Genomic DNA, 27220 nt, shown 5'->3' on the forward strand with positions numbered 1-27220 from the left:
CCCTAGGATTAAATACAGTGAAATGCCGCAGTTAAGGGTGTTGCTACTGTGACCCATTTCTAATGGGGAAAAATAGTAAAGGTCAGGATAACTCTACTGGAGTTTACCTTTCTGAAATGTTTCCCACACCCCAACTCATTTCCATGTGAAGTCTTAACAAAACCTTCCCAAACACTTTGGTAGAGGGGAGCACAAAGTGGAAGATTGTCGTTAAAACCGACTTGAGTTGTCTGCAGAAGGAGCTAATACAACTATACGTGGGGTAGAAATGAAAATCCTAACCCGGGTTAATTCTGGATTCTGACCAGGTGGGAGCGCAGAGCCCCGGAACGGGGAGCTGTGCCGAAGCCTGCAGCAGGTGGGTGTCGGATGGGGCGTGCGGTGATGGCTACATCGGATCAGCAGCAGGTTCCCGTGTGCGGTGGGTTGGTGCCGATGGGCACCATCTGCTGCAGGTTGGCAGTACTGTTACGTGGTGCACTGGAGCCCAGCGGATTATTTTTCTTTTTTCCGCCAGAAAAGTGCCCTCCTTAAGGAGTGACGTTTCGTTTTCTGTTGCCCGGAGTGGGAGGTAAACCGAATTGCAGTAGTATTTTCCTGTAGGGTAATGCAGGTGGCTGATAACTTCTGCTAGTTACGTAGCCTTTTCTCTGTTCATGTGGATTTTTGAAAGGTGATGTGAGAGAAGATGAGTCGTGTGTGGGTTCCCCCCCGCCCCAAACATGTGCAAGATCATAGGGCCACCCTGGGACATGCTGCAGGATTTCCCCAGCCCCAAGAAGACTAACGTGAAATTGAAAACACTAATTTTTCTTTTTTTTTTTAATTCAGAAGTAATTTCCTGGAAAGAAGGTGTACAAACCCCGAGAAGAAGCAAATTGCGTCCCCTTCCCTCCCCCTTTCCCCAGGGTTGCTGATGGACTCCACAACCTGTGTCCAGTTCAGCTGGGCTTTTCCCATCAGATAAACCGGGAGCTGCGAGTGGAGAGTGGCCCCTTACGGGAACAGAGCAGCTGCAGAAAATCCACAGAAGCTGATAAGTTCAAAGCTCCTGCAAAAGAAATTTTAAAGAAAAAGAGTTAAGTTCCTTGGGGCTGCCTGAAGAGCTCTAGGTGGCCATAGGCAGAGAAGGAACAGGTCACCCAATGTCAACCAGAGCAGGACTTCAGGTTTTAAGAGTTTTTTTGGTTGGTTTGGGGATTTTTTGGGGGGGGGAGGGTGTCACTTGGCAGGAACTTCTGCTTTCCTGCTGTCAGGAGGTGAAAGCAAAGATTTCCCATTTAACCACGGATAAACTCTGTGCAAAAATGGCACCAGAATCGACGTATTGCTGTCCATCCCTCAATCATCCGCAAAATACAAGGCTGCTGTTGCAGACGCTCGTGAGAAATGTTAAAATCAGTTCCGCGGACGCCGCTTACCGTGGCGATCAGCGCTGTCACTCATTGCCTTCTTCTGTAAAACAAAAGATAATCGCTGCGTTAATGGGCTGTGGGAATATAATTGGGAAGGTGCAGGAGTGTTTTTCAGGCTTGTTCTCGAGCAGGGGGGAAAAAGGCGCTTTGAAATGAGGGAGGGAAGCCCTGGCGTGCGTACAGAGACGTCCACGACTTAGTGGCGGGATCCCTTTTTGCTCATGCAATAGGGGGGAAAAAGTGGGGAAGGGAAGAGGAAGTATTTTAACGCTGAGCTCTTTTCAAGGCGTCCAACGCGACGTTCGGCCGGGGGACCCCCGGCCCCGCGGGGCGCGCGGGACGATCGCCGGCTCGGAGCCCGTGGGCGGCTTTCTTAGGGGAGCCCCGTTTACCTTTATTTTCCACTTTGAAATCGGACGGGAGGAGGTTGTCCTGCCGGTTCCCTAGCACGAACGCCAGGAAGGAGAGGATGAGGGCGTCGAGGATGCCGATGATGCAGAGGATGTACGCCCAGCGCACGGTGCAGGCGCCCAGCGTGTACTTGTCCGTCTTGTCCCCGCACATGCGCTTCACCTCGGCCGAGTCCCAGCCGTCGGGGTAGATGAGGCAGCCGATCATGAGGCCGGTGGCTGCGAGCGGAGGCGGATGTCACCGCGGTCACCTCGGAGGGACGTTGCTCGTCGCTCTGCTCCTCGTTTTAGCTCGAGCCCCCTCGCAGCTGGCGCGTGGGCCCCGGGCCGAGGAGCTCTCCGAGGAAAACGCCCCGGCCCGCTTGCAGGGCCGAGACCCTCGCGACGGTTTCCGTGCGGGATGCGGCTCCTCGGCCGTACGACGCGTCCCGCCCGGCGGCGGGGCTCGGCGATCCGCCTCCGCCAGCGGACGTCAAGCGCCGGCGTCGCTCCCCCGCGGGCTCCGGGGAGGTTGAGCTGCTCCCAAGCCTCTTATCTAAATCCTCCCCCGAGCTCGTTCCCTTAGCCGGGAACTGGAGCAACGGCGCCCGGCGCCGCAGCGCGAGCGGTGCCGCCGGCGGCCGAGGGCCGGATTGGGTTTCGGCGGCTCCCGGCGAGGCCGGGCGGGCGGGAGCCAGGTTACCGGGCTCTCGGGTGTCCGCTCCCGGCCGCAGAACACGATCCGCGCCCGCCAGCTCCCTCCCCAGCCCCCGGGCGTCGCTCCCTCCACCGAGAGCATCTCCGGGCCCCCCCGGCCCAGCTCACCTGCCGCCAGCTGCATCCAGGCGCAGACTTTGTAGACGGTGGCGGCGTTGCAGAAGAAGAAGAGGCTGAAGCAGAGGATGGAGCCGACGATGAGGAAGGTGGAGATGCCCACGAAGAACATGGCCGTTTTGAAGGCGCTGGAGGGGATGGTGCCGAAGTCGAGCGGGCTGCCCTTGCAGATCAGCTCGCCGGTGAGCGCGTTGCCGATGCAGTAGGAGAAGAGGCCGAAGTAGCCGGCCTGCGGCGTGTCGATGCTGTCGCCGATCCAGTAGGGCTGGATGAAGGTCACCACCATGAGGATGGAGAAGCAGAGGGTGAAGAGGGCCCAGAGCACCCCCATGGCCCGCGCGTTCCTCACGTAGTTGGTGTGATAAATCCGCGCGGCCTCCTGCGCCGGCAACAGCTTGGGCATGGCCCCCCCCCCCTCCCCCGGTCCTCCCCCCACCCCGGGAGGGGCCGCCGCGGCTGCCCCCCGCCCCGGCCCCGGCCCCGGCCCCGGCGAGCGGCGGCGGCGAGCGGCGCGCCCGGGAGCGCGGCGGATGCGCCGAGCGCTGCGCTGTGCCGCGCTGCGCCGCGCCGCCCGCCCGCCCCCGGCTGCGCTGAGCGGCCGGCCCGGGAGGCGCCCCGGGATGCACCGGGAGCTCCCGCCCCGGGAAGTGCCCCCGCCCCGGGGGGGGACCCTGGGATGCACCGGGATGCACCGGGAGCTCCCGCCCCGGGAAGTGTCCCCGCCCTGGGAGGGACCCTGGGATGCACCGGGATGCACCGGGAGCTCCCGCCCCGGGAAGTGCCCCCGCCCCGGGGGGGACCCTGGGATGCACCGGGATGCACCGGGAGCTCCCGCCCCGGGAAGTACCCCCGCCCTGGGAGGGACCCTGGGATGCACCGGGATGCACTGGGATGCACCGGGAGTTCCTGCCCTGGGAAATGCCCCCGCCCCGGCAGAGACCCTGGGATGCACTGGGATGCACCAGGAGCTCCTGCCCCAGGAAATGCCCCCGCCCCGGGAGGGATCCTGGGATGCACTGGGATGCACCGGGATGCATCAGGAGCTCCCACCCCAGGAAGTGAACCCACCCCAGGAGGGATCCCAGGATGCACCAGGAGCTCCTGCCCCAGGAGGGACCCCGAGATACACCGTGTACCCCGCCACCCCTGCACCATGCCATGCACCCTGCAACATGCACCCCGGGATGTGCTGCGCACCCCAGGATCAGTCCTGGGCTGTGCCACTGCTCCCTCCCCCCTGAGCCCCCCGCCCTGGGATGCACCTTGTGCCCCCACTGTTGCAGCCCGCGGTGGGCTGTGCACCCCTGCTCTGCACCCCGGGGTGTGCCCTCGGGTGTGCCATGTGCCCCCCAGGATGGGCTGTGCACCCCCCACTGTGCAGGATGTGCCCCAGGATGCATTGTGCACCCCAGGATGTGCCCAGGGATGTGCTGTGCTCCCTGGGGTGTGCTGTGCACCCCGGGACGCGTCATACGCCACAGGATGTGCCATGTGTCCGTGTTGTGCCCCCCGGGATACACTGTGCACCCCCACTGCGTGCCCTGGCGTGTGCCCCGGGTCCTTCCCCAGCACGTGCTTTGCACCCTTGGATGGGCCGCGTGTCCCTGCCACGTGCCCGGGCTGTGCCGGGTGCCCCTGCCGCGTGCCCGGCGTGGGGTCCCTGCGCACCCCGGCGTGCAGCACGTGCCCCTGCTGTGCGCCCCGGACTGCACCGAGCGCCTCGGGATGCGTCACCTCCTCCAGGACGTGGCCCGGGATGCAGCCCAGGGACAGCCGGGCGCCCCGCGCCCTCCCAGCCGAGCCGGGCCGGGGCTCCGCGGGTGTCCCTGGGGCGCTCCCCGGAGCCGGTGCCGCCGCCAAGGCCGAGGTGTTAACCGCTGCCGGGAGCAGCGCGAAAGCTGCGCCGTTCCCAGAGCTGTTCGAGCAGCCGGACGCGGCGCGACTGCGAGCGCGGCTCCGGGCTCCCGGGGCGGCCGAGCCGCAGCGAGCCGCCAGCCCTTCCCCGCCGGGCGCTGCAGCCGCGGGGCACCCGCCGGTAACTTTTGCCTTGGCGCAAACTCATATTTGGCAACAATTCTGCAAAAAAAATGAGGGTTGGAGGAGGCGAAAGGTTGGAAATAACTCTGTGGTCGCGTCGCATTTGGGCGTCCGTTTTTTTTTTGTTTGGTTTTGGTTTGGTTTTTTTTGCTTTTTCGGCGTGCCCGCCGTGGGAAGGGCCGGGGGGGGGGGGTGTCGTGGCGAAGGTGCCACGGGGCCGGGCGTGATAGGAGCGGCCGGGTCAGCCGGCGGCGGCGGCGGGTATAAAGGCGCGCGGCGGCGGTGGCAGCGAGCCCCGTGCCCACCATGGCGCGTGCGCTGCTCCTCTCCCTGCTGCTCGCGGCCTCGGCCCTGGCCTCGCCGCTCCAGCGAGGGCTCATCTTCAACCTGGTAGGAGCCGCCGCCGCTTCCCCGCCGGAGCGGCCCGCGGCGCTTTGGGAAGGCGCCGGGGTGGGAGAGGGGTTGATTTTGCAACTGGGGAAACTGAGGCACGGGGTGTGTGTGTTGAGGGCGGGGTTATGCACACACACGGCCGCTCCGGCGTGTGCTACCCTGCCGCCCCGGGATAACGCGGCTGCGGAGGAGGACGAGGACAGGGGGCGACGGGGAGGGGGGGGGTCTGGGGGCACCGCTCACGCCGCTTCTCCCCCCCCCCCCCCGCCGCTGCCTTGCAGGAGACGGGGGAGCTCTGCGTGCAGAGCGCCCAGTGCAAGAGCGGCTGCTGCCAGCGGAGCGACGGGCTGAGCCTGGCCCGCTGCTCGCCCAAGGCGGCCGAGGCGCAGGAGTGCTCCCCCAAGGTAGGCGGCCCGGGGCGGCGGGCGCGGGACGGCGACGGGGACGGCGCCGCGGCTCCCGCGCCCTCCAGCCCTGCGCTCGTCGCCCCGCAGAGCATCTACGGCGTCTACTACAAGTGTCCCTGCGAGAGCGGCCTGACCTGCGAAGCCGACAAGAGCCTCGTGGGCGCCATCACCAACACCGACTTCGGCCTCTGCGAGGACCCCCGGGGCCGGGCCGGGCCGCGGCGGCGCTGACGCCCTCGCGCCAGTAAAAAGCATCTCCCACCGAGCTGCCGAGCGGCGTTTTTGCTCGCGAGGGGCGGACGGGACGGGGCGGGGCGGGACGGGGGGGGGGGGATCCGCCGCTCGCGGCTCGGCTGCGGCGGGGGGACGGAGCGACGCGGGGCCGCGGGGGGCCGGCTGGTGGCAACCTCGGCGGTTGCTCCCGGCTCGTTTTATTAACCTCCGCGCCGGAGCCGGCCGGCTGCCCTAGCAAATGCTCTCGCCGGCGTTGAAGAAGGAGCCCTCGAAGGAGCCGTCGAAGGTGGTCTCGAAGCTGTGGCTGCTCAGTGTGGCGGCGGCGGCGGCGTCCTCCTTGCCCAGCTGCAGGCTGAGGATGACCTTGCAAGCCTGCAGCTGCACCTCCTCCTCCGGGTGCACGAAGACGGCCAGGAGGTGGTCGGCCAGGCGCGAGTCCTCGCCGAAGAGCGCCTGGTGCAGCGACTGCTCGTTGTACTCGCGCCGGGCGGCCCGGTACGCGGGGCTCAGGCAGCCCTCGTGCAGCGTCTCCACCAGCACGAGGGCCTCGCGCAGCAGGCCGCCGGGCTGCGAGGCGTGCAGCAGTCTCAGGAAGTCGGGCTGCACCTGCGGCCAGGCCCGGCAAAAGCGTCCCCTTAACTCTGCCCCCCCGCCCGCCTGCGGCCGTGGGGCCGGCCGTGGGGCCGGCGAGCCCCCCCCATCCCCACCCCGCTACCTGGCAGTTGAGCACGTCGTAGAGCAGATCTTCCTTCTGGGCCATCTTGACCAGCAGCTTGAGCACCTGCACCTGCGGGACGCGGCCCCGGGGGGCGGTGGGATGGAGGGGGGTGCGACGCCGCCCCACCGCCCCGGGGCGGGTGGCCGCGGCCGGGACCCCGCGGGCTACCTGGGCCAAGGGGCCGTCGGTCTGCAAGAAGTCGACGAGGGCCGGGGCGGCGCGGCGCAGCAGCGGGTGGCTGTGCTCGGGCAGCGGCAGCCCGTTGAGGAGCCGCAGCCCGGCCACGTGCATCTCCGCGTCCCACGTGGAGGTGACCAGCTCCAGGATCTTGGGGACGTACTCCTGCGCGGGGACGGCCCCGGCTCAGCGGCGCGGCGCCCCGCACGCCACCCACCCCCCCAACCACCACCCCCCTTTCCCCTCCCGAACCTACCTGGATCTTAATTCTGAACTTGCGGATGCCGGAGAAAGCCTTGAGGGCGTTCAGCGCCTGGATCTTCACCTCCTTGTCCCGCTCGTCCAGGCAGGAGGCCACCAGGCGGATGTCCTCGTAGGTGCAGGCGGCGGCCTGCGGGCAGGACGGGCCGGGCAGGGCGGTGGGCCCGGCGGGACCCCCGCGGCGAGGAGGAGGAGGAGGACGCGGAGGAGGAGGCGGCGGCGGCGGCGGGGCCTCACCTCGGCCTCCAGCAGGTAGACGCAGCGGGTGATGCTGTTGAGCACCACGCTCTTGGAGTAGTCGTCCTGCCGCTGGCCCAGGGCCGCCAGCAGCTTGCGCAGCTCCCGCGACTCCCCGCCGGCCGGGCCGCCGCCGCCGCCGTCGTGCTCCACGGCGAGCCCTGCGCGCCGGGTCAGGACGGGCGCGGGGGCGAACCGGGGCCCCGGGAAAGGGTGGGTTCGGGTGGGTTTTTTTTTGGGGGGGGGGGGAGGGGAAGGGCCGAGGAGGAGGAAGGGGGCGACTCACGGGCGATGCTGAGGGGCTCGGCGCCGCCGGGCGGGCTCTTGAGCCCCGCTTGGATGGTCTTGTAGAGCAGGTAGACGGCGCCGGCGCCCGTGGCCACGCTCAGCACGTAGCGGCCCGTCCACCTCTCCCAGCAGCACGCCGCCATCCCGCCGCGATCCCGCCGCGATCCCGCCGCGATCCCGGCGGAACCGGCGCCCTTGTGACCTCAGGGCGAGACCCCCCCCCGGCCCCCCAGCACCGGCGGTGGAAAAGCCCCGGCGAGGAGGAGGAGGAGGAGGAGGAGGAAGGAGGAGGGAGGCCGAAGAGACGCGTTGGAGGCCCAAGCGGTCGCCCCTCGCCGTCGCACGCCCCCCCCCCCCCCCGCCCTGCCACCACCGCCCCCATTGCGACCCCCTCCACCCCCCCCCCTCCTCCCTGGGGTTCCCACGCGCCGCCCCGCAGCACCCATGGGTGCCAGGCTGGAGGTGTGTGGGGGGGTCACCCGGGCGGCCTCGGAGCATCGCGGCGAGGCCGTGTGCACCCCCCCACCCCCCCCAGGGCTCCTCCGAGGCTGCCGCCGCCGTGTCCCCCCCACCTCCCCCCCCCCACCGCCGCTGCCGCGGCCGGGCCGCCCGGGTACAGGATGTTCTGTTCGGCGCTCGCGCTCTCCTCCTCCTCCTCCCCCCTTTCCTGCCGCCCCTGGCCTTCACCTTTTCTTCCCCTTAACCCTTCTGCGCCGCCCGGTGCCTTTTGCTTTTTATTATTTTATTTTTTTTATTATCTTTTTATTCTTTTCTATAATCGCCACCGGGGCCTTGGTGGCAGCCAGGGGCTGCAAAAAAAAAAAAAAAAAAAAAAAAAAAAAAGACAGCAAAATGCCCAAATCCTGCAGGACACGGGGTGATCCAAGGGGAATTTTGTTCTTCCTCCCCCCCCCACCTCCTCCTCCTTCTTTGCAAACACGGCCGAGGCGGGGGGGGGTTCACTCCTGGGGGTTTCTCGCCCAGGTGCCGGGGCGTTTGCACCCGGAAAGCCCCCCGCTCCAGGAGAGGCCTCCGCCACTCGCCGGATGAGGGGTTTTTCCCCTAAAACCCAGCCTGGGTTGCATAGTCCGGGGGGGGGGGGCGGGAGGAAAAGGCCTGGGGACAGGGCTGGCCCGAAGCCTCCGGCTGCGAGTTTCTCGCCGGCAGCGGAGCGGGCAGAGCCGAAGGCTGGGAAGCGCCCGGGGGAAGCTCCGCCGGGAAAAGGCGGCAGCATCGGGCCGGACCCCGGCTGGGGTCGTTTTTTTTTATATATATATTTTTTTTTTTTTTTTTTTCCTCCCCCCCCCCCCGCCCGCCGCCGGCTGCGGCAGTTTCCCGCGCCGCAGCGCACACCCACTTCCCCGGCTGCTGAGTCAGGCTGTTCCCTGCGCGCCCCGGCGCTCGGTACATCGCGTCCCCGCGCCGGGGACGCCTGGCGCGGCGCCCGCCGCCGCCTGCTCGCCGGGGTCAGCAGCGGGCGAGCGGCTTCCCTAGCGCACAAAGCCGAAATTTGCTCCAGCGAAAGCTGCCGCCGCCGGGCGCCGCTTTGCGGGCTGCATGCGGCCCGCCGGGGATGCCGCCTGGCGGATTCTCTTTTTTCCTTTTTTTTTTTTTTTTTTTTTTTGCCTTTTTTTTTTGGGTGGGGTGGGGGGAAGGCAGCCGTAGCGCTAGCCCGAACTACGCTCGCGTCAGCGGGCGAGATCCTCCCCGTCCCCGCTGCAAAAATCCCCTCCCGGCTCCAAAGGAGCCCCGGGGTGGGTTTCCCGCGGGAGCGCGCGGCGCCGGCGGGAGCATCCCGGCGCCCCCGGCCGTGCCGGACCCCGCCGCCCCGGAGGAGGTTGGTACAGTTTGTTACGTCCAGGCCGGAATGTACTTTGTGTTAAAAGTGGCCCGAGTCCAGCTCTCCAAAGCCGAGTTTTATTTATACACCGCGCTCCGGCCCCGCTGCATCCTGCTGTCGCTCGCTCGCTCGGGGTTTTATCTCCGCCGGGGCCGGATGCTCCCCGGGGCCCATCCGCAGCGCCCGGTGCTGGGGGGAGCCTTGCACCCTGCTCTCCCGCCTGCCATGAATTTATATTTTGTTTATTTACTTATTTATCTGTAAGTCTTTCCCAGGGGTGAGGTAATCCAGGAAAACATTCGCCTCCTTTCAGCCGGTAAAAGCATCCGTGGCGGGAGGCGGCTCAAGGGCAGCGGCGAGCCCGGGCACCGCACCGGCTCCGTGGGTCACTCCGGCACCGGGGGGGGGGGGTGGATTTTGGGGGCTGCACCCCGCTCCGGCCCGCCGGATTAGCCGCCCGGAGCGATCGATTTAACTCGGAGCATGAGGACGGCCTCCAAGAGAGAGAGAAAAAAAAAAAAAAAAAAAAAAAACAACCAAAAAACCCTCCTGCAACCTATTTCCTTTGATCTCCCACGTGCTGGAGAGATTCGCCGATGCGGCTTTCAGATTGGAAGCCAGGCGGGAGGGACTTCTTCTCCCTCCTCGCGCTCTCTCAAGTGCTCAAAGCAGATGAACTCGGGTTATTTTTAGAAAAAAGGCTCCGGGTGAATAAAAATATCCCCCGGGCCGCGTTCGGCGCCCCGCGCTCTCCGGGTGCAGCCGGGCGCCCGCTGCCCGCGGGGAGGATCCCGAGGGGCTTTTCGGGCAGGATGGAGCGGGTCGAGGCGCCGGGCAGGACATTTGCAGCCAGCTGGATGGCTGGGGGGAACAACCCGTCCCCCTGGCAGCGGCAGCAAAGCCTTGGGAGATTATTTATGGTTTTTCTGGCTCCGGAGGAGCAGGTTTCCTCCAAGCTTGTGTTACAAGCCCCGGCGGATGGGCGATAGGGTGGCTGTCGGCCGTGGGGTGCGTCCGGGACCCCCAAATGGTGCATGGGGGGGGGGATAAAGCATTTTGCAAGCTGCTTTGCAAGAGCTTCACCTCGGCCGTGGCTCCTGCACAGCCCTGATGGCTTTGTTTTGCAGAGCGTTTTTCTGCCCGGCAGCTCCTGGAGCGCCCCGGCTCGCTCCAGCATCCCCTGAGCGCTTATTGCCGCAGCATCCACATGCTGCACGGCTAAAATGCTCCATGGATAAAATGCTCCATGGATAAGATGCTCCAAGGATAAAATGCTCCACGGATGAAATATCCCATGGATAAAATGCTCCATGGGTAAATGCCGCATGGAATAAAATGCTCCATGGCTAAAATGTGCCAAGGACAAATGAGCTAAGGATAAAATGCTCCAAGGATAAAACGCTCCTGCACACCTGCGGCGATGCAAAGCCCATCCCCTCACCCCGGGAGCGAATGCACGTTCCCATCCCGGTTCGCTCGTCCAAAAGCCGCCGCTTTTGCATCAGGAGTGCTCAAAACTGCAGCAGGCTCCCAAGCATCGAAGGTCCCATCCGGCCCGGCCCGGAGCCGCTCACGCCGTCACCGGGGCGTCGGGGCCCCGCGCGCCTCCCCGCAGCGCCCGCTCGGCCCCGGCGCTGCCGCTCGGGGCGGCCCAAGAAAAACAAGCGCCGCGAGGCTCCTGTTTTGCCGGGAATTGAAGCGCGGCAGCGCCGGGCCGCGGCGGCCGGGGCCGCGGCGGTCTTGCATAACGCCTGGGCTGCCGTACCCGGGCGCTGGAGGGTGAAGCGAGGACAGAGCGGCTGCCTTCGCCGTGAATTTCCTGGTGTTTGGAAGTTTACGTCAGGCTCACCGCTTTAATGTGTGCATATGTAGTGATTTTTTTTTTTTTTTAATTTGAATTTCCTTTTTAATGAGGCTGCAAAATTAGGGAGGGGGGACTGGGTTTGCAGCAGCGCCTCTGCACCGGCTGCAAGGCAGGCAGGAGCGTCACGGGGACCCGAGGGGTCTCTTAAAAAATAAAAAACATTTGCCAAGTTTTTAGCTTCTTCTTCTTTTCTTTTTTTATGTCTAGACAAACAAATTGACCATTTTTGTGGTGCAAGGGCAAACCAGGGCACCCCCCCCCCCACCGAAAGCGGCTGCCTGGGGTGCTTTTTCCAGGCTTTGGCGTTACCCACCAGGCCTGCACAGAGCGAAGCGGCCGGTCTGGGGACTGCGTGTTTGCAAAGCCACAGCATTTATTTGGTAAGTGGAAATTTAAAGCACTCCGAGGCTGGGCCGGAAATGTTTAAAAGCAGATCTCCGAATCATGCTGCTGGGTCGCTGCCTCGTGTTCCTGAAAGTGCAAGATTCCCCTGTGTTATTTGACACTGATGCTGTCAGGAAAATAAATCTTCCCTCCTTTCCCTCCCCCCCTTTTTTTTAATTTTTTTTTTAAGCGGGCTTTAATTTGAATTCCCTGTTTTCAGTAAATGCCATCAGTGTCTAAATTACAGCTGGAAAAAAAAATCTAATTCAGCATCAAAGAACAGACCTGCAAGAAAACATCTATAAAACTAGCAATCCATTCAGCCCATCCCTGCGGAGTTTATTGGATCAACACGTGGGAAACGGGGAGCAGGACGGGAGTGGCGGACACGGGGTCAAATGCCAGCCTAGGAAAAGCGAACACTCTGCAAACCACAGCTGGTTTCTTTGCCCGTCTCAGCTCAGCCGCTGCAAGTAGCCGAAGGCCCAGAAGCAGCGATAGGATATTCGTTCAAAACGTTATTTTATTTTTCCTAATCTCAAGGGGTATTTTGACGCCGCTCTTAGCAAAAATCTTATCTGCTTCAAGCCGAATGGTAACATTTTTTGCTTGTTCCAACAGTCGATGTGCCCTTGAAAAGAGTGCCTTGCTGTCACTAGCCTTTAGATATTAGAGCAAGTTTAATTTTCTAGTGTAGTATTACTCTTAATAACCCCCAGGGCAATGCACGGGCTTGCTAGATCCTCGGGACAGGGCTGGGGTCCCTGGGGGACACTGCAAGGGGCCAAGGTGTTCCCTGGGGTGCTGCGTGGGGCTGCAATACCCCTGAGGCATTGCATGGGGGTGGTTGATCCTAGGGGCAATGGATGGGGCCAGGATCCCCCGGGGGCCATTGCACGGGGCTGGGATTCCCCCCACACATCCAAGGCATTGCACAGAGCTGCCCCCAGCGCTGGGGTGCTGCATGGGATCAGGGTAACCCTGAAACATTGCTTTGGGCCCCGGTGCCCCGGGGGAATTTGCACGGAGCCCCACTGGGGCATTGCATGGAGCTGGGCCCCCTCCCGGAGCATTGCCCAGCTCCCTAGGGCATTGCACGAAGCTGGACCCCCCCCCCCCCGCCCCGGGCACTGCATGGAGCCCCTCGGGGCATTGCACAAGGGTTGGACACCCTCCCTGAAGGACCCCCCTCCGCCCCCCGGGGCACTGCACGGACCCGACCCCCCCCCGGGGCATTGCACGGGGCTGCCACCCCCGAGCATTGCACAGCCCCCCCACCCCGAGCATTGCACGGACCCCCCCCCCCCCCGGGGCACTGCATGGAGCCCCTCGGGGCATTGCACTGGGTTGGACACCCTCCCTGAGGCACTGCCCCCCCCCCGGGGCATTGCACAGGGCTGGACCCCCCCCCAGGGCACTGCATGGAGCCCCTCGGGGCATTGCACAAGGGTTGGACACCCTCCCTGAAGGACCCCCCTCCGCCCCCCGGGGCACTGCACGGACCCGACCCCCCCCGGGGCATTGCACGGGGCTGCCACCCCCGAGCATTGCACAGCCCCCCCACCCCGAGCATTGCACGGACCCCCCCCCCCCCCCCGGGGCACTGCCCGCCCCCGGCCCCGCGCGGGCCGCACGGCGCTGGGGCCGCTCCGGCTTTGCCGCCGCTGCCCCAGCAAGTGCGCGGGGCGGGGCGGGGCGGGGCGGGGCGGGGCGTGGAGGCAGGGGGCGGGGCAGCGCGTGGGAGAGGGCGGGGGAACCTGCTTTATTTGCATATCGCCACCACTCGAGCCAATGAGAAACCGCTACGGGAGCTGTCTGCCGAGACGGGCAGCCGAGGCGACCAATGGGACGTGGCAGGGGGGGCGGGACGCAGCGGCCGGGGAGACTCGGGCCGGCGCGAGCGCGCGGTGCCACTCGGAGCCGGGCGGCGCGGCGGAGCGTGAGCGGCAGCGGGGGGCAGGTAGGGCCGGAGGCCCGTGGGGGGCCTGGGGGCTCCCTAAGGCTCTGCGTGGAGCTAGGAGGGGGCGATGTGAGCTCCGCGTGGGGCTGGCGCTGCCCTGTGTGGGTCTCTGTGGGACGGTGCGTGGGCCTGGGGGAGCCCCTGTGGGGCTGGAGGGGCCCTATATAGGGCTTGTAGGGGGGCCTGTATGGGGCTGGGGGGTGGCTATATGGCCCTGTATGGGTCTGAGGTGGTGGTGGAGGGCTGTATGGTCCTCTATGGGTCTGGGCTTGTGGGGAGGCATGCCCGTATGGGTCTGCATGGGGCTAGAAGGAGGGGGGAACCCGTACGGGTCTGTATGGGGCTGGGGGGGCATGCCCATATGGGTCTGCATGGGGCTAGGAGGAGGGGGGGACCCGTATGGGTCTGCATGGGTCTGGGGAGGGGGGCATGGCCATATGGGTCTGCATGGGGCTGGGGGAGACCCACACGTGTTTGCAGCTCCCTGGGACCGAGAGGTCCCCTGTGGGGCTGAGGGGGTCTGCGTGGGGCTGGGGCCCGCGCAGGAGGGTTCTCCGTGGGGCTGGGGGAGCCGGGCCCCAAGGCCGCTCTCTGAGGCTGCGGGCGCTGGCGGCCTTGCCCCGCTTTATCGCCAGTGCTTAGCAAAAAAGTTTGATTTTCTTCTTTGTCCCCTTCCCCCCCCCCCCCCCCCCCCCGCAACGTGAAATTCCACTTGTTTCCAAAATCGTGCAGCGTCTTTGCGCCGAGCGACTGTCAGTCGCCTGCTTTTGCTGTGGGCGACCTGGTGTCTTTGGCCACTGTGTTGTTCTGTAAAACGCACGAAAACCGGAGTCAGGGTCCCCTAGCTTGTGATAACGGGGTGGTGCCTAAGGGAGGTTGTTGGAGTAGTGAAAGCACACGGTTGTCATAAAATGAGGTTTCTGTGCCTGGTTACTACTGTTTTTCTCTGATGACATCTGCCAAAAATACTGTATAGGGTGCAAACACAAATACGTAGCTTCATTTGGAGCAATTACAGCAGATTGCCCAAGGTAAATGGGATTTTTGTTGTTTTTTTTTCCCCCTCTAAGCTCCCACTCCCCCCCCCCCCCCGCAGAAGGCAGAATATTTCAAAGCTACTATTTTCTAGTGCGTAAATGCATATTCAGATCAGTGTGTTGTCACAAAAGAGTATTTTACACGATGAGCTGGAAGAGCTTTGGAAGGATAAACTCATCGGTCATGCATCGCGTCTCTGCTTGGTGAGCTCCGGTCGAGGCTCCGGCGCTGCAGTCAAGTTTCTGTCTTCGCTGTGAAATTGTGCGTGCTAAACAAACAGGGCTTTGCTACGGTCGGTTAATACTGCAGATGAGGCTGGTGAGCTGCTGTTCTGTGGAATTTCCTTCCATCAGACAAGTGGATTGAATTTAAGTATACATCTAAAGACTGATCCCCTCCTCCCTGCCCCCCCCCCCCCTCCCCAGAGCCCCCCAGGAGTTGATACCTTAGTATTTTAAAGGTAATGTTTGTTTAAACGATTGCTTTCTGTAACGAGCCGTTAGGCTGGATTCAGGACATCTGTTGAGGGACCAAATCTGCTAGAAACTGGGATTACAAGTAAAAAGTGGAAAGCACAAATTGTTCTTTCCTGCAAAATGTGTCGGAGCCACGTTGCTTCTCCTCCTTCCTCACTCTGCCCCGTGAATACGCTTAAGGGGAAGAAAGTAAATTAAATCCGTTAGATGGAACTTTTATCTGGATTTTATCAGCAGTTTTCACAGAGGTGTGATAGGTTTTGACCGAATTAATGCATTTTTAATCAGGACATTAATCGAGGATTTGCTTTCAATTTTGATTGAAACTGTTGAACATTGTAGTTTGTGATCTGTAACGTGTAGATTTTTATTTCCAACTTTGTGTTGGATTAATGGGATAAAACTGCTTGAGGGGATGTAAACTCCAGCGGGGCGGAGGAAATGCTTGCCACAGTTTGTAAGGGGTTAACAAGGAGTAATGGGGTTGAGCGAAAATAACTTTTCTGCAGTGCTAAGAGTTTTACAGAGCAAAGACGTAATGCTAGTCCTCGGCCCTGCAGAGTAACGTTATATAGGACGTGATGGATGAGGACAGTAACATCTGAGAAGCCGGAGGACGAAGGCAGGAAAAGGATGACATGTTACGATAAAACTGCACGTTCGGGGCAGCTGCAGGTAATGCTGTGCTATGCAGCGTGCTCGCGAAAGGAGCGGAGCCTTTCTGCGGCGAGGGGAGAAGCGTCGCTGGTACGGGGGAAACCAGGGAGCGATCTGCTCTCCTTCCTGCTCCCGAATCGTGTTATTTTGAGGAAATAACTTAAACGCCCCATCTCATGATTATCTGTGAAACAGGGATCAGCATCCAGTTTGCTGGGATTCTCACGACAGTAAGTTGAACCAAGAATTTTGTTTGGCCGGGCAAATTTGTAAAACCCCTTTTACAACCTCCCCCTCCCCGTTTTTGGCTCTTTTCTCTTTGCAGTGCTGCAAAGCACCTAACGCTTTGTGTCCCGAGGAGGACGTGCGCCCCGAAGCAGGCGGGGGCACGCAGCAGTAGGGGGGAACAGGGTGAAAAAGGACGGCCGCGGAGGTGCGGGCTGCTCTCCTAGCAGGAGAGGAAAGGTGCAGGGCATCGGGAAGCAGCTGCTTGCGCGGGGAGCAGGGATAATTGCGCAGGAGGGATTTTTAGGAGCACCTTCATCGGAGCAGCGTTGGAGGAAGGCTACAGGATGGGCTCTGGACGAGTTGAGCAAGCAGCGCTCGGACTAGGGAAAATGTGCGATGGCATGGAAAAAAAAAAAAAGCAGATTTCTGCAGAATTGGTGCAGAAGTTATTGCTTCTGCTGAAACTCTTTGCAGGGGGGAAGGGGGAAATCGCACGTGACCTGCTGTGGTTTTGGGCAGAAGGGACAAAGAAGAGCAAGCAGCAAACGGGAACGAGAGGACGCGTGTGCAGGGGGAAGGTGGTGGCGGCTGAGGTCTCTGCAGCGTGTGCGTGAGCGGGTCCTGGTTGCTGGGGGGGGGGCTGGGAAGCCCCTTGGGGGTGCATACCCCAAACCTCACAGTGGAGGGGATTTGGAAAGACGGGGGCTGCCAGCCTTAGCAGAGCAGAGGCATCTGCTGAGCATGGCCAGAAGTCGAGGCATTGCTTTCTCTGTGGAGAAATGCATAAAAAAGAAGATGATTTGGCCGGAGGGGGGGGTGGTGGAATTATCACTGACTTTTCCCTAAGTCTTTTGGATACCACCTAGCACTGCCTGTGCACAGCAGCCTGTGAAATATAGAGCAACTGCCTTTCCTCCCCTTTTTATTTCCTTTTAAACTCAGGACAGGGAATTCCAGCTTCCCTGGTCTGCGCGGTACATATTTGAATTATTTCAAGGTCCTTTCCCAGTGCTATGAGTCCCTCTCCCACTGAGATGAGCTAAAAAATAAGGACAATTCCCAAGGGGGGGGAGGGGGAAATCTTTTAAGCTGAAGAAAACTAAACCGGGTGAATACGGGCTGCCAGCAAGGAGATTTCTAGAAAGCCTGAACCAAACTCTATTGTTCAAGAACATCAGCACCTTGCTGTGTGATTAGGTGGGTTTTAATTACAGGCTTGCAAAAGACTCTGTGTACAAGGCAGGCTGAGAAGGAGAAAGTTTGCTGTAAAGCTTCATTTAAGATATTCAGTATTAAGATTTCTGTCAATCTTGCAAGTCATCTGGTTACAGCTCCTTGTGTTGATGTTCCTTGCTGTGAAGAGAAAGTACTTTTAATAAAGTACTTGGAGAATAATTAACTCTGTTGGGTGAGGTTAGGGAGAAAGAGCTGTATTTTGTTAACACTTTTACCTAAATGAGATTTTTTTTTTTTAAGTGCTGTCAGTGGACCTGGATGTTTTATGGCAACTGGACTTTGAGCTGTGTGCTAGAAATTACTCCATTTGCTTCCGAGCTAAACTCTTCCAGAAATGTCTCGTGGAGCATATTTCTGTGTTTTGTTGACATGATTTTATAAATGTGTGGTAGAGACTGAAATCTGAATGGGGCTGGGTGGTTGCTGCTGCGTGGGGATGTGGCCGTCGGGAGGAGGAAAGGCAGATAAACATGTTTCAAAAGCATCCCTGGTGGTTGCACAACTTGGTGTGTAAATCTTTAATCTCCTGCTCTGTGGATCCCTTGGTCAGTGTTTGGAAAAACAGCTTCAAACGCTATCCAGAAAGGAGCAGGCACGATTTAAAATTGCAATCCCTGGGAATAATTTACCAGCAGTGCGACGGGACAGCTATTATTTACTTGCAATTGGCTTCACACTTAGCAGCTCTCTGTGCTTTTTTTTTTTTTTTCCCTCGCTATAACATTTATACACCGGATTACTCTAATGTAAAATAATAGCTTTAAGGGCTGCCTCTGACTTTAGTTATGTGCACAGGGCTGCAGTGAAGTTGGGGAAAAAAAAAAATACTCCGGCGGCTGCAAACCGCCCCAGAGCGAGTGGCTGTTCGGATGTGGACCGTGCAGCGCGCGCTGGTGTGGGAACGTTTCGGAGGGAGCTGGGGAGGAGGGCTTTGGAAAACCTTTTTTTTTTTTAATTATTTTTTTCAAGAGCAGGCTGTTATTTAAATTGGGCCATAACGGCTTTTCCTGGCCAAAGCTTTGTGCGTTTATACCTGCCTCTTGAGGGAGCTGCAGAGCTCTAACCTCTATTTCATTCACACCAGTGGGAAATAATAAATCACTTAGCTAGGTTTTTATTTTTAATGCTATATATTTGTGAGTGTCAAGAATTGGTTGTGAGTGTTGTAATGTATGAGTTGCTAGTATAAATTAAGTTTGTCGTATAGCTGCCGAGCTTTTTCCATAATCAGTAATTGTGGTCAAAATGAGTATTTCTGCTTTGCAAATGACTGTGTTTGGAAAGTGGGGAAAATAGTGAAGTAGTAGAGTAACCATCAACAGCTAAGAGGTGGGTTGATGAGAGACTGCAATTAAATCATCTCCTGGCTGAGATGTTCTGTGTTCACAAAGAGTATTATTGCTTTTAGAAAACAAGCCTAATTAAATTATTCCCATTTCAAGTATTTTTGATTTATGTTCAATTTTGTCATTTACTTAAGTAAAACCAACTTTAGGAAGCCCCGTCTCTCTTTTTTTTTTTTTTTTTTTTTTTGCAAATAGCGTGCCTGGTTGCTGCCTCGGTCCTGGTGAGAAGGGTTCCCGGGACGCAGGGCTCGGAGCGCGGTTGTGGAGGTCTCGGCTAATAGTCCTAGCAGGTACCTTCCCGCTGGCTCTTATTTGCAGATCAGAAGGGAAAAAACGAACTCACTTGCTTTTTCCAGCTCTGGATCTTAACTCTGAATGAGCTGCGCTCTGAAGAGAGCTGGTTTAATGGGAAGAAAAGCGAGGGAGGGGGAAATATTCTGTCTTCGGTCGCAAAAGAAGTGATGCCTGTCAAGAAAAATTGATGTTAGCACTTTATTAAATAAGTGCTTAGCCAGAAACACCAGCTTGCTCAGTGGTTTGACATTCAGCGTACTACGTTAGCTTAACTTTTGTGTTTTATTTAACGTAATCTTTAAGTTGCATAAAGCTTGCACTTCAGTGTATGTTATGGTAACTTGGCATTAAAATATAATTCTGTTTGAAGAAAAATATTCTTTTTTTTTCTTTTTTAATACAGCTTTTCAATGATACCTTGTTGAACATGTAGGCCGGCAAGGTGCCGGCCTTCCGCAAATGCTCCCGAAATCCGGGGCATAAGCTCCCTGGGGCTGGGAACATCTGTAAGCCGGTCTGGCTGAATTCCCGGTGCCACCTCCCTTTTTCCAGGCTGGGCTCCTCCTTCGTTCGGAGGAAACCGAGTTGCCACTCGTGGCATTTCCTTGTGCTCTCCGAGGAAACCCGATTTGGCCGTGGAGCAGGCTTGTTTCGAAACGTGCCAGGAATTGCTGTTTGCCTTAACGCAAAGGACTTGTATACCCTTCAGGCCCGCGTGGCTTAAGGAGGTCTCGAGTGCCTGGGTATTTCTGGGGCTGCCCCGTCGTGGTGCCTGGGGCTTGTGCGTGGGGTTATAACTAATTAAATACGGCACTTTTAATGCATTAAGCATATAGGCAACTTGCTGTTTGGATCCCTGGTTAGTTAGACCCATAAAGAGCTTGAGGATTTTGCAGAATTGGGTGGCTGCTGGATGCAGCTGTGGGATTGAAGGGCTTGCTGTGGCCCAGCCTCGCGTGACCGAAAACGCACTCGTTTGTTGTAGGTTGCTTGCAAACAAGGTTTAGGGCTGTGAGATGCTTTTACAAATAGAAAAGCAACCCGAACTTTAAAATAATTGGGATATTTATTCTGGAGAAAGCACTGAATTGGAATAGAATTGGCAAATGAGTAACGTTTCTTCCGTGTTTCATTTTGTATTTGTTTTAGTTCCCCCACGGTGTCTCTTAAAGTTGAATTTGCTCAGCATTGGCATAGTTGTTGCCACAAAGGAGATCTTGAGCTTTGCTGTCCGTGAGAACAGATTTAAACGAGGGCTGGCAGGTTGAGGTGTACCATGGTGTGCCGTACAGGGAGGAGAAATTCAAACTAATCAGCCAGAGGAAGAATAATCCTTTCCGATATCCAGAAAAGCCTGGTCAAGCGTGCTTTCCTTGGTGGTTTGCTGGTTGTTGTCTGCAGTCTAGCTGAGCCCTGTGTTTTGATGGATGGACAGAAATAAATCCCTCTCTCTTGGGGAGGGAGGAGGGAAAAAAGCACAATCAAAGAAGCCTGCCCGTTTTCGATGGCGAAAACAGAGAGAAGGTGCCAAGGAGGAGTGGGTAGTGGGATGTCAAGTACTTTCTCACTTCTTTAAGATGATTTATATAACCTGCTTGGATGTTGTTGGGTGTTTTTTTTTTTTCCTCTTCAGTTATATAATCCTAATTTATGAAAGCATTAGGAAATTGCATTCCCTACTGTTATGTGATCATCTATATATAATGGCCTCTAAGCTTGTTACAATGCTGCCATCATCCCATCTACTAGCAATCTCCGGAGCAGCACTGGCAGGTGTGCAATATGTATTTATATTTTTTGCAGTCATCCAAGGCTGTGTCACCCACTCAAGAGACTGGAGGCTTGGGAGACAGTATATTGGATTGCGTGCGTGGAGGTGGTGCTTTTTAAAAACCCGCTCTTCCATAACCTCTTTCCGCTGGTGGAAAGCGGAGGGTTTGTTGGTAGGTTGATGATAGCACGCTCGGGTTTGCAACGGCCTGGCTCCCGTGGGCCGTCCTGGACGTGCCCTCAAGCCCCTGGGACGTGCAGCTCGCCCGCTCGCGGCCGAGAGCTGCCGTGACTCTTCCCGGGGGAGCGCCGGGCTCCCTGGTTAGCGAGAGCGGTGCGCGCCGCTCAGGTCGTCTCTCGGTGCCTGTTACTGCCTCAAGAGCACGAGGGATACGAGGCAAAGGCCAAAAAGAGCGTCAGATCTGTAAAAACCCTCCTAGACTGCATCCAGTCCTGGAATCGTCTCCCTTTGGAAGAACAACAGGCCGTAAACGTTCGTGGGCTTCTGCTTCTGTAGCATGTTTGTCTCGGAATAAACAACGGGCAGGAGGGGAAGGTGCTGGCATCGACTTTCTTGTTTTTTTCCACTTTAATATTAAAGCTGACAGCGTTTTGTCTCTGGGACAGGGTACCACATGCTGCACGTTATGTAAGAATACAGGCTGTTAATGGGCTCCTTGTAACACGGGAGCGCGGTGGGTTGAGTCAAAAGCAGCTTTGTCCGTGCAAGTCCCTATTTTGAAGCAACCTGGAAAAATCATGGCCCAGGAGTTCCTTTGAAGGTAGAGCTTTGCTTCGTTTTGTTACTGATGTCTTGCTAAATAGCCAGTTAAATAGCCAAATTATTTTTTCGTAGACTTATGTTGTGCTCTAAGCTGCCGTGGAAAAAAAACTTTTGAAACTCTTCGGAACGTCACTCCCGTTGGCGTAATTCAGCTAACGTTCGAGAGATGCAGACAAGCTGAACCAATTTTGCTTTCTGCAGAAATATTTATTCTGGCACCAGGCAAAGGATAGTGAGCCATCCTGCTCACTTGTTCCTCCCGCTGCATCTGAAATTTGAGGGCAGCATTTTATTCAGCATATTTTAAGAACTAGTTATGACTTGGATCCTAACTGAAACCACTTCAGAAGCTTAAAAATATTATCTAGGCAAAGTGATTAGGCAAGTGTGACGAGAACATGTGCCATCATCAGTGTTAGCTGCATTCAGTAGTTTCCTTTCCCTTCTCCTCTCCCTTGGTTATTCTTTTAATTGTTTAAATACCCCAATTGCTGCCACTCTTCTGTTAATTCCAAAATTGCCTTCCTGTGGTGGTGGTGGGGGAGTTTGGGAGGAATATCAGAAAAGGTAAATACTACTGGAATTTTGGTAAGTGCTGTTACCCTGTGATAAGCCCCTCTTGCTTTTAGCTCTGTGCCTTGGAGCTGTTGGCACGTACGTAATCTGTAGATGAGGCTAGAGAAAAAACAAGCCCAGGGCAGGGATGCTTAAGAGGAGGTGCAGAATGAGTCTGAAACACTGGTCAATGGTTGTGGTGTGGAGAAGAGCTGTGTGTTCTGGGTTGTGGCAATTGCTGCTGAGGGGGGAAAAGGATGCTTGGGGGGAAAGTGTCCTTTTAGGAGCAATTTTTCTCCTTAACTCTGCAGCGTTGCTAAAACCGTGTGTGCAGTTACCTTGCCTCTGAACAGCTGGTAAAGTGCCCGGAGAGCTGGAGACCGTCCCTCCAGGTTTCTGTGACTAACACGTAGCTCATGGTGGTGGTGTCCTACGTGCTCAAGAGGCAGGAGAAGTCTTTGTGTCCTTGCACAACCGTGCTCGCGCAGGAAGAGGATGAGGCCACGTCAGACCATGCAACTGCTCCGTGTTTGATGAGTTCATCCGTCCCTTTGCTCTCGTGGCAGCGTTCGGCGCCGACCTCGCCTACGTGTCCCTTTCCAGCGCCCCCTCCGCGTTGCCTGTGCTGAGCTGGGCTGTGCTGGGACGGGGCACGAGGCCACGGGCTGGTGGTGCTGAGACGTGGGTGGTGGTGGGGAACTCGTGGTGGTGTCCGGTGCCTGCCATGTGCTAATGTGACGGGTGGGAGCTTTGGGGGGCTACTTTGATGTTCCCAGCACGCCAAGGACCTCCGTGGCCCAACGGGGCTCTTGAGAACTGTCTGTACTGTAATAACTTGGTGCATTTTGTACGACTTGGGCATCTCGAAGTTGGAGGAAGGAGCACAAGTAGGGAAAAGGCTGTAAGGAGTATGGTGGTTGGGGCATTTTGGAATCGATGTTAGCAGGCAGAGCCTTCAAAGCAGGCACTAAAAACCCGGGTGCCACTTGGATGTGTGTTACAGGCCAAGCAAAGAGCCTTGGATCCGTACGTTGAAATGTTTGGGGCCATCCGGCTTTTGCATCCGTGACTGCAGCGCCCTCCTGCCCGGCTCGGAGCCCGCAGCGCTTCCCGTGACCTGGGAGAGGCGGTGGGGATGGGCCGCGAGTCCTCAGGACCACAAGGAGTTAATGCTCCGTAATTCCCCTCGAGCAGCAACCAGCCCGAGCTGTGAGCTAACTCTGATAAACGAGTACACGGAGTTCGCTTTAGTCCACAGTGAGTCATAACTCACACTGTGCGTTTAACAATTAAGGTTCAGCAGGGTACTCGGCAATTAAAGAGGCTCTCTTTGGGTCTTATTATTTTTTTTTTTTGCTTTAATAAAAGTTGCCCTGACTTACTCCTGCTGATGTTAGCTCCTTGCACGACGTGCGTGCTAGAAGGTAAATCAATCCGTGTGAGTTTTATTCAGGTAGTGGTCACTTTTCAATTCGTAACTTGACTCCCCCTCCCCCTTTAAAAAGTGTCCAAGATTTAAAAAAAAAAAAAAAAAATTAATTCAAGCTGTGACACATTCTGAAGGTACAAATCTGAAAAATGATACTCTGCTTTTAAAGAGATCTCTGTACGTTTGAGTAGCTCTGCTCTGCCCTGCTGGTGAAAGGGAGGGATGGAGGAACGGAGTTCCAGAAATACTGGTAGATGTAAGAGGTGGTTCCCCCCGTCCCTTAGAGGCCGTGCGTGTAACATTTGGGCAGATGTATGTCTGGGATTGAGCTGAAGTTTATTTGGAGCTGCCTTTGTGTCTCTAATCCTGAAGTGGTTTCAGGAAGAACACTATGTGCCTTCTTGGGAAGCGAGTCAGATCTCAAAATAAATGACTAATGAAGTAATACAGCACTGAAGATTTCTTTTTATCAGATCTGCGCGGCCAGGCTAGCGGAAGAAGCTTCTCTTAATGGCAACCGAGCAAAGTGCAGATTATTCCATTTGCTTTTAGTTGTCCTGATGCAGATCTGAAAGCCTGCAGCCGCAGAACGCGGGTGGGAAGCCTGGGCAGCAGAGTTGGCTTTAAGACGGTTGTGTTTTCTTGGAAACCCTAATTGCAGTTTGCCACTGACTCAAACACCATCTCTCTGGATCTCTGTGCTGCAGGCTGGTGTTCGAGGGATCTTAAAACACTGTCACCTGGGAAAGTCACTGATTTATTTGCTTCCTGTTTCCTCCTACGCGTAAACACTTTGTTCAATAAGTATTTATTTTATCGGAGAAGTGAGTTTTCTCAATGGGAGGGAAGTGAAACCACATTAAAACAGTGAAGAGAAACTTCAGCTGTTGCGCTAATTGGGTCATTCTTCCTTATCTCATCACGGTGCAGCTGCTAATAGCTGGCGATGGCTGGTGGACGGCGGGTACCGCGGTTCTGCGCACGGATACGGCTGCGGATTTGCAGAGATGCCAGCCCCACCTGGTTGAGGTCAGAAAGCATTAGAAGTAATTTGGGGTTGTGCCCCGGACCCCTTTTGCAGAGTTTGGTCTGCTGGTTCTCAAGCTAACCTTTGTATTTGAAAGCAGCCACCTCCCTCGTGTTGCAATCTGAAACTTTTAGGGATGTTGCAGTGTTGTGGAAGTGAAAGTATTTTGTGCTAAGTGGATCTTTAAAATAAAAGATTTTTTATTATTATTATTTTTCCATCCTGTTAACTTTCAGTATGACTTTTAGCAATGGTCAATAAAAAAAAAATGGACAGACTAGAAGGTTGTGTGGGTTTCTTTTTTTTTTTTTTTTAAAGCTGATGTTAAGCTATTAAATGGTGTGTTGTGCGGGAATAGCAAATAAAACCATCTTTCCATTGCTGTGGGGAATAAACTTAGAGGCTTTGTGCGGCGAGTGTTGTTCCGTGGTTTCTTGCCCTTGGAGCAGCCCTCGCGCTCGCCTCTTGCAGCGCTTGCTTTTCCCGTAAGGCCCAGGCGGTGAGGAGGAGCTGCTTTTCCTTGCACGTCCTAAGCCACTGGGTTTCCCTGGCTCCTTCGTTCAGGAGAGCGATGTAGGTTTTCCCAGCTTTAAAAGTAGGGATGGGATTTAGTGAAAAGAGCACCCGTGCACGGGCGATTCCTCTTGCTCGTGTTGGCTTGCAGATGAGTCGGCTGCCAAGGGTCTTTTCTCCACCATCCCTTCACCTCCCTCTCCGGACGATCGTGGACTGCGGTCTGGCTTATGCCCACGGTCTAATGCTGTAGTCTCGGTTCTCTCTCCATGTTAAATCCTGACTTAGAAAGGAGTGTGTGGAGTTTCAGTTTTTTTCTTTCAATTATTTCTGCGAAATTCCCATTCGGCCTCGGGTTGGGTTGCCTCCCAGGACCCCTGATGTTCTTCAGGTGTCTCCAACTGTTGCGTGGTGTTGAGACGAAATCTTTCAAAACAAGGTCTTTTGTCTTTCCTACCCACCTCCCCTTACAGTCGTGCACGCGTCCAAGAGATTTACAAAATTAAGTTTCCATTTGGAGCTGGAAAGTTCCTGGTATGTTGATTTCTAGGAAATGTGGCTCGGGTTTGTTGCGGAGCATGTTTTGTGAAATTCTAGCATGTGTGATACCTGTCTGTCCTCAAGCTGCAGGTCAGACATCTGTATCCCATTCTCTGCTTTGGGGTTTTCTTGCATTTCTTTAAGCTGGAAGATAGCAGCATCTGTGCAGCGAGTGGTCTGCGAAAAGGAATAGCTCGTTCTCATGATGTGGATTTTTGCATAGCGTAGTACGCATTTGTACTGTGTAGTCTACGTTTTCCTAGAATTGTATTTTCTAGTATAGATTTTTTTTTTTTGTTTGGAAGGCACAAGCAATGAAAAGAAAAAAAAAAAACAACTTAAAATGCTTCCATTATATTTCAAGCTGCCTGTTTTTTCCATGACCGCATATGTGGTGCCGCACGTCTGGCATGGGCTGCAGACAGGCTGAAAAACGAGCAAGGTTCAGCGGATAACAAAGGTGGCCGGCCACGGCGGGCGAAGAGGTGGGGAAGACACCAGCGAGATGCCAAAAAAAAAAAAAGTCCCTTGCAAGAAAGATGAAATGCGTTTGCTGAAGCAGCAGCTGAATTAACCTCGGTTTGGGCGGGAGCGTGAAAATCTGGCTGAGAGGCGTAGCGCTGCGCGGCCGTGCCGAGGACGTGCGCGCGGAGCGGTGCTTCGTTTGCTCGCGCGCATCGATTACTGCCGTTCTCCGGCTGGAGGCTGGAAATACTCGCTTGGCCGATATTTTCAGCTGCTCGTGCTAATGTGCTGGGTGCTGTCTGGGGGAACAGATTTTTTTTTTTTTTCCTTTTTTTCCAAGAATGGAAGAGACAGCGGTTGTGCTTTTGAGCAAGTCTAGGATTTATGGTTATTTAGCAGTGCTTGAAGCAAGCTGGAGTCAAAGCCCTCGTGTATGTCAGCGCTGTGTCTTGGTTTTGGTGCGTTCAGTACATGGTAGTCCAATTAAAAAAACAACACGTCGTGCACGTGCAGACAGAGTGGCCTTGACTCACAGGCCTCCTTTCTTGTTCTCCTTCAGCTAGAAGTTGTTTAATTTATTTCATATTAATTAACATTTAAATAGTTGCACTTGAAGGAGAAATTGCATCCAGATGTCAAAGCCTATGGCTCTGTCTGGGTTTTAAAAACTTGTTTATTGTAGCTCCTAAATTGCAGATTAAGCAGTTGCGTTAAATTTTCAGATCATCTGGATAGTGGTGAATAATTAAAAACAAACAAGTTAAAAATATTGCTTACTTAAGAATTCTAAAGTAGCTTTACCTTTTTCCAGTGGATGTGGAAAGTAAAATTAGACAGTTCTGTGTGTTTCTCAATGAAGTAATTTGTGCAACGATTGGTAGATAGTTGATTTGTGGGGGCTTCCAGGCTTGGGCAAAGGGGAAGCAACCAGGTGGTGCCCGGAGATGCAGGACCAAGCCCAATCTTGGGGCTCGAAGTTAGAGCAAAGGCTTTTTTGGCATTTACCGGCCTTTGGGTGAGACTTTGCTTTGGAACTGAAGGCATCGAATTGTACAAAACTGCTCCGTAGTAAATAACATGCATCTGTCTTAGGAGACTTCCTATCACCTTTATTTTTTGTGTGTGCAAATTCCTTCTCTTTCGGTGGCTTTTGAGCGTACGGCCTGAGCACTGTGAAACTGCTGAGCTGCTGGACGTTTTGGTGAAGGGGGGTTTTGCAACTCACCTGTGGCATCCTTTTGTTCCTCCCCCCCCACACTCCACTTATTTCTATCCCACTAAAAAAAAGCGGTGTGGGTATTTGGAGGAGCGGGGACTGTTTTCCTTGGTGTCATTTACAGGCTTCCCAAGAGCATGTTAAAACGCACATGACATCCAACTTACAAAGCTCTTACGGGTTATGTAGTAATGGGAGAGCAGGATGT

General features: G+C 56.4%; 4 protein-coding genes across 4 annotated transcripts in view; 2 read left to right on the forward strand and 2 right to left on the reverse strand.

Moving 5' to 3' along the window:
• Window positions 1–852: 852 nt before the first annotated feature.
• On the reverse strand, window positions 853–3041 carry LHFPL5 (LHFPL tetraspan subfamily member 5). The gene is made up of 4 exons (XM_062595283.1): window positions 2630–3041; window positions 1808–2044; window positions 1422–1455; window positions 853–1051 (listed from the first exon to the last, which is right to left on the reverse strand). The coding sequence occupies exons 1-3, from the start codon at window positions 3039–3041 to the stop codon at window positions 1439–1441; spliced, it is 666 nt and encodes a 221-aa protein (XP_062451267.1). The 3' UTR covers window positions 853–1051; window positions 1422–1438.
• Window positions 3042–4981: 1940 nt separating this feature from the next.
• On the forward strand, window positions 4982–5706 carry CLPS (colipase). Its single transcript, XM_062594797.1, has 3 exons — window positions 4982–5065; window positions 5350–5472; window positions 5563–5706. Exons 1-3 carry the CDS (start codon window positions 4982–4984, stop codon window positions 5704–5706), a joined length of 351 nt encoding a protein of 116 aa, XP_062450781.1.
• A 234-nt stretch (window positions 5707–5940) lies between these two features.
• ARMC12 (armadillo repeat containing 12) lies at window positions 5941–25535 on the reverse strand. Its single transcript, XM_062594798.1, has 8 exons — window positions 25401–25535; window positions 11996–12138; window positions 7389–7486; window positions 7103–7263; window positions 6861–6995; window positions 6596–6769; window positions 6425–6496; window positions 5941–6315 (listed from the first exon to the last, which is right to left on the reverse strand). Exons 1-8 carry the CDS (start codon window positions 25533–25535, stop codon window positions 5941–5943), a joined length of 1293 nt encoding a protein of 430 aa, XP_062450782.1.
• Window positions 13358–27220, forward strand: part of FKBP5 (FKBP prolyl isomerase 5) — a 34800-nt gene continuing 20937 nt past the window's right edge. Inside the window, exon 1 of the mRNA XM_062595254.1 lies at window positions 13358–13438. The gene's annotated coding sequence lies outside the window, so the exon portion shown is untranslated. The remainder of the gene's footprint in view (window positions 13439–27220) is intronic.

This window comes from Rhea pennata, chromosome 25 (assembly GCF_028389875.1).
Source record: "Rhea pennata isolate bPtePen1 chromosome 25, bPtePen1.pri, whole genome shotgun sequence".
Classification (NCBI taxonomy): Eukaryota; Metazoa; Chordata; class Aves; order Rheiformes; family Rheidae; genus Rhea; species Rhea pennata.

Bases quoted from the DNA above. Each gene is read 5' to 3' on its own strand.
- LHFPL5 (XM_062595283.1), bottom strand. From the start codon at position 3,041: ATGCCCAAGCTGTTGCCGGCGCAGGAGGCCGCGCGGATTTATCACACC. The intron at 2,045-2,629 runs GTGAGCTGGGCC...CTCCGCTCGCAG, and splicing joins CTGGATGCAGCTGGCGGCAG to CCACCGGCCTCATGATCGGC.
- CLPS (XM_062594797.1), top strand. From the start codon at position 4,982: ATGGCGCGTGCGCTGCTCCTCTCCCTGCTGCTCGCGGCCTCGGCCCTG. The intron at 5,066-5,349 runs GTAGGAGCCGCC...GCTGCCTTGCAG, and splicing joins GAGGGCTCATCTTCAACCTG to GAGACGGGGGAGCTCTGCGT. The intron at 5,473-5,562 runs GTAGGCGGCCCG...GTCGCCCCGCAG, and splicing joins CGCAGGAGTGCTCCCCCAAG to AGCATCTACGGCGTCTACTA.
- ARMC12 (XM_062594798.1), bottom strand. From the start codon at position 25,535: ATGAGAACGAGCTATTCCTTTTCGCAGACCACTCGCTGCACAGATGCT. The intron at 6,770-6,860 runs GTAGGTTCGGGA...GTCCCCGCGCAG, and splicing joins AGTTCAGAATTAAGATCCAG to GAGTACGTCCCCAAGATCCT. The intron at 6,497-6,595 runs GTAGCCCGCGGG...CGCGTCCCGCAG, and splicing joins CCGACGGCCCCTTGGCCCAG to GTGCAGGTGCTCAAGCTGCT.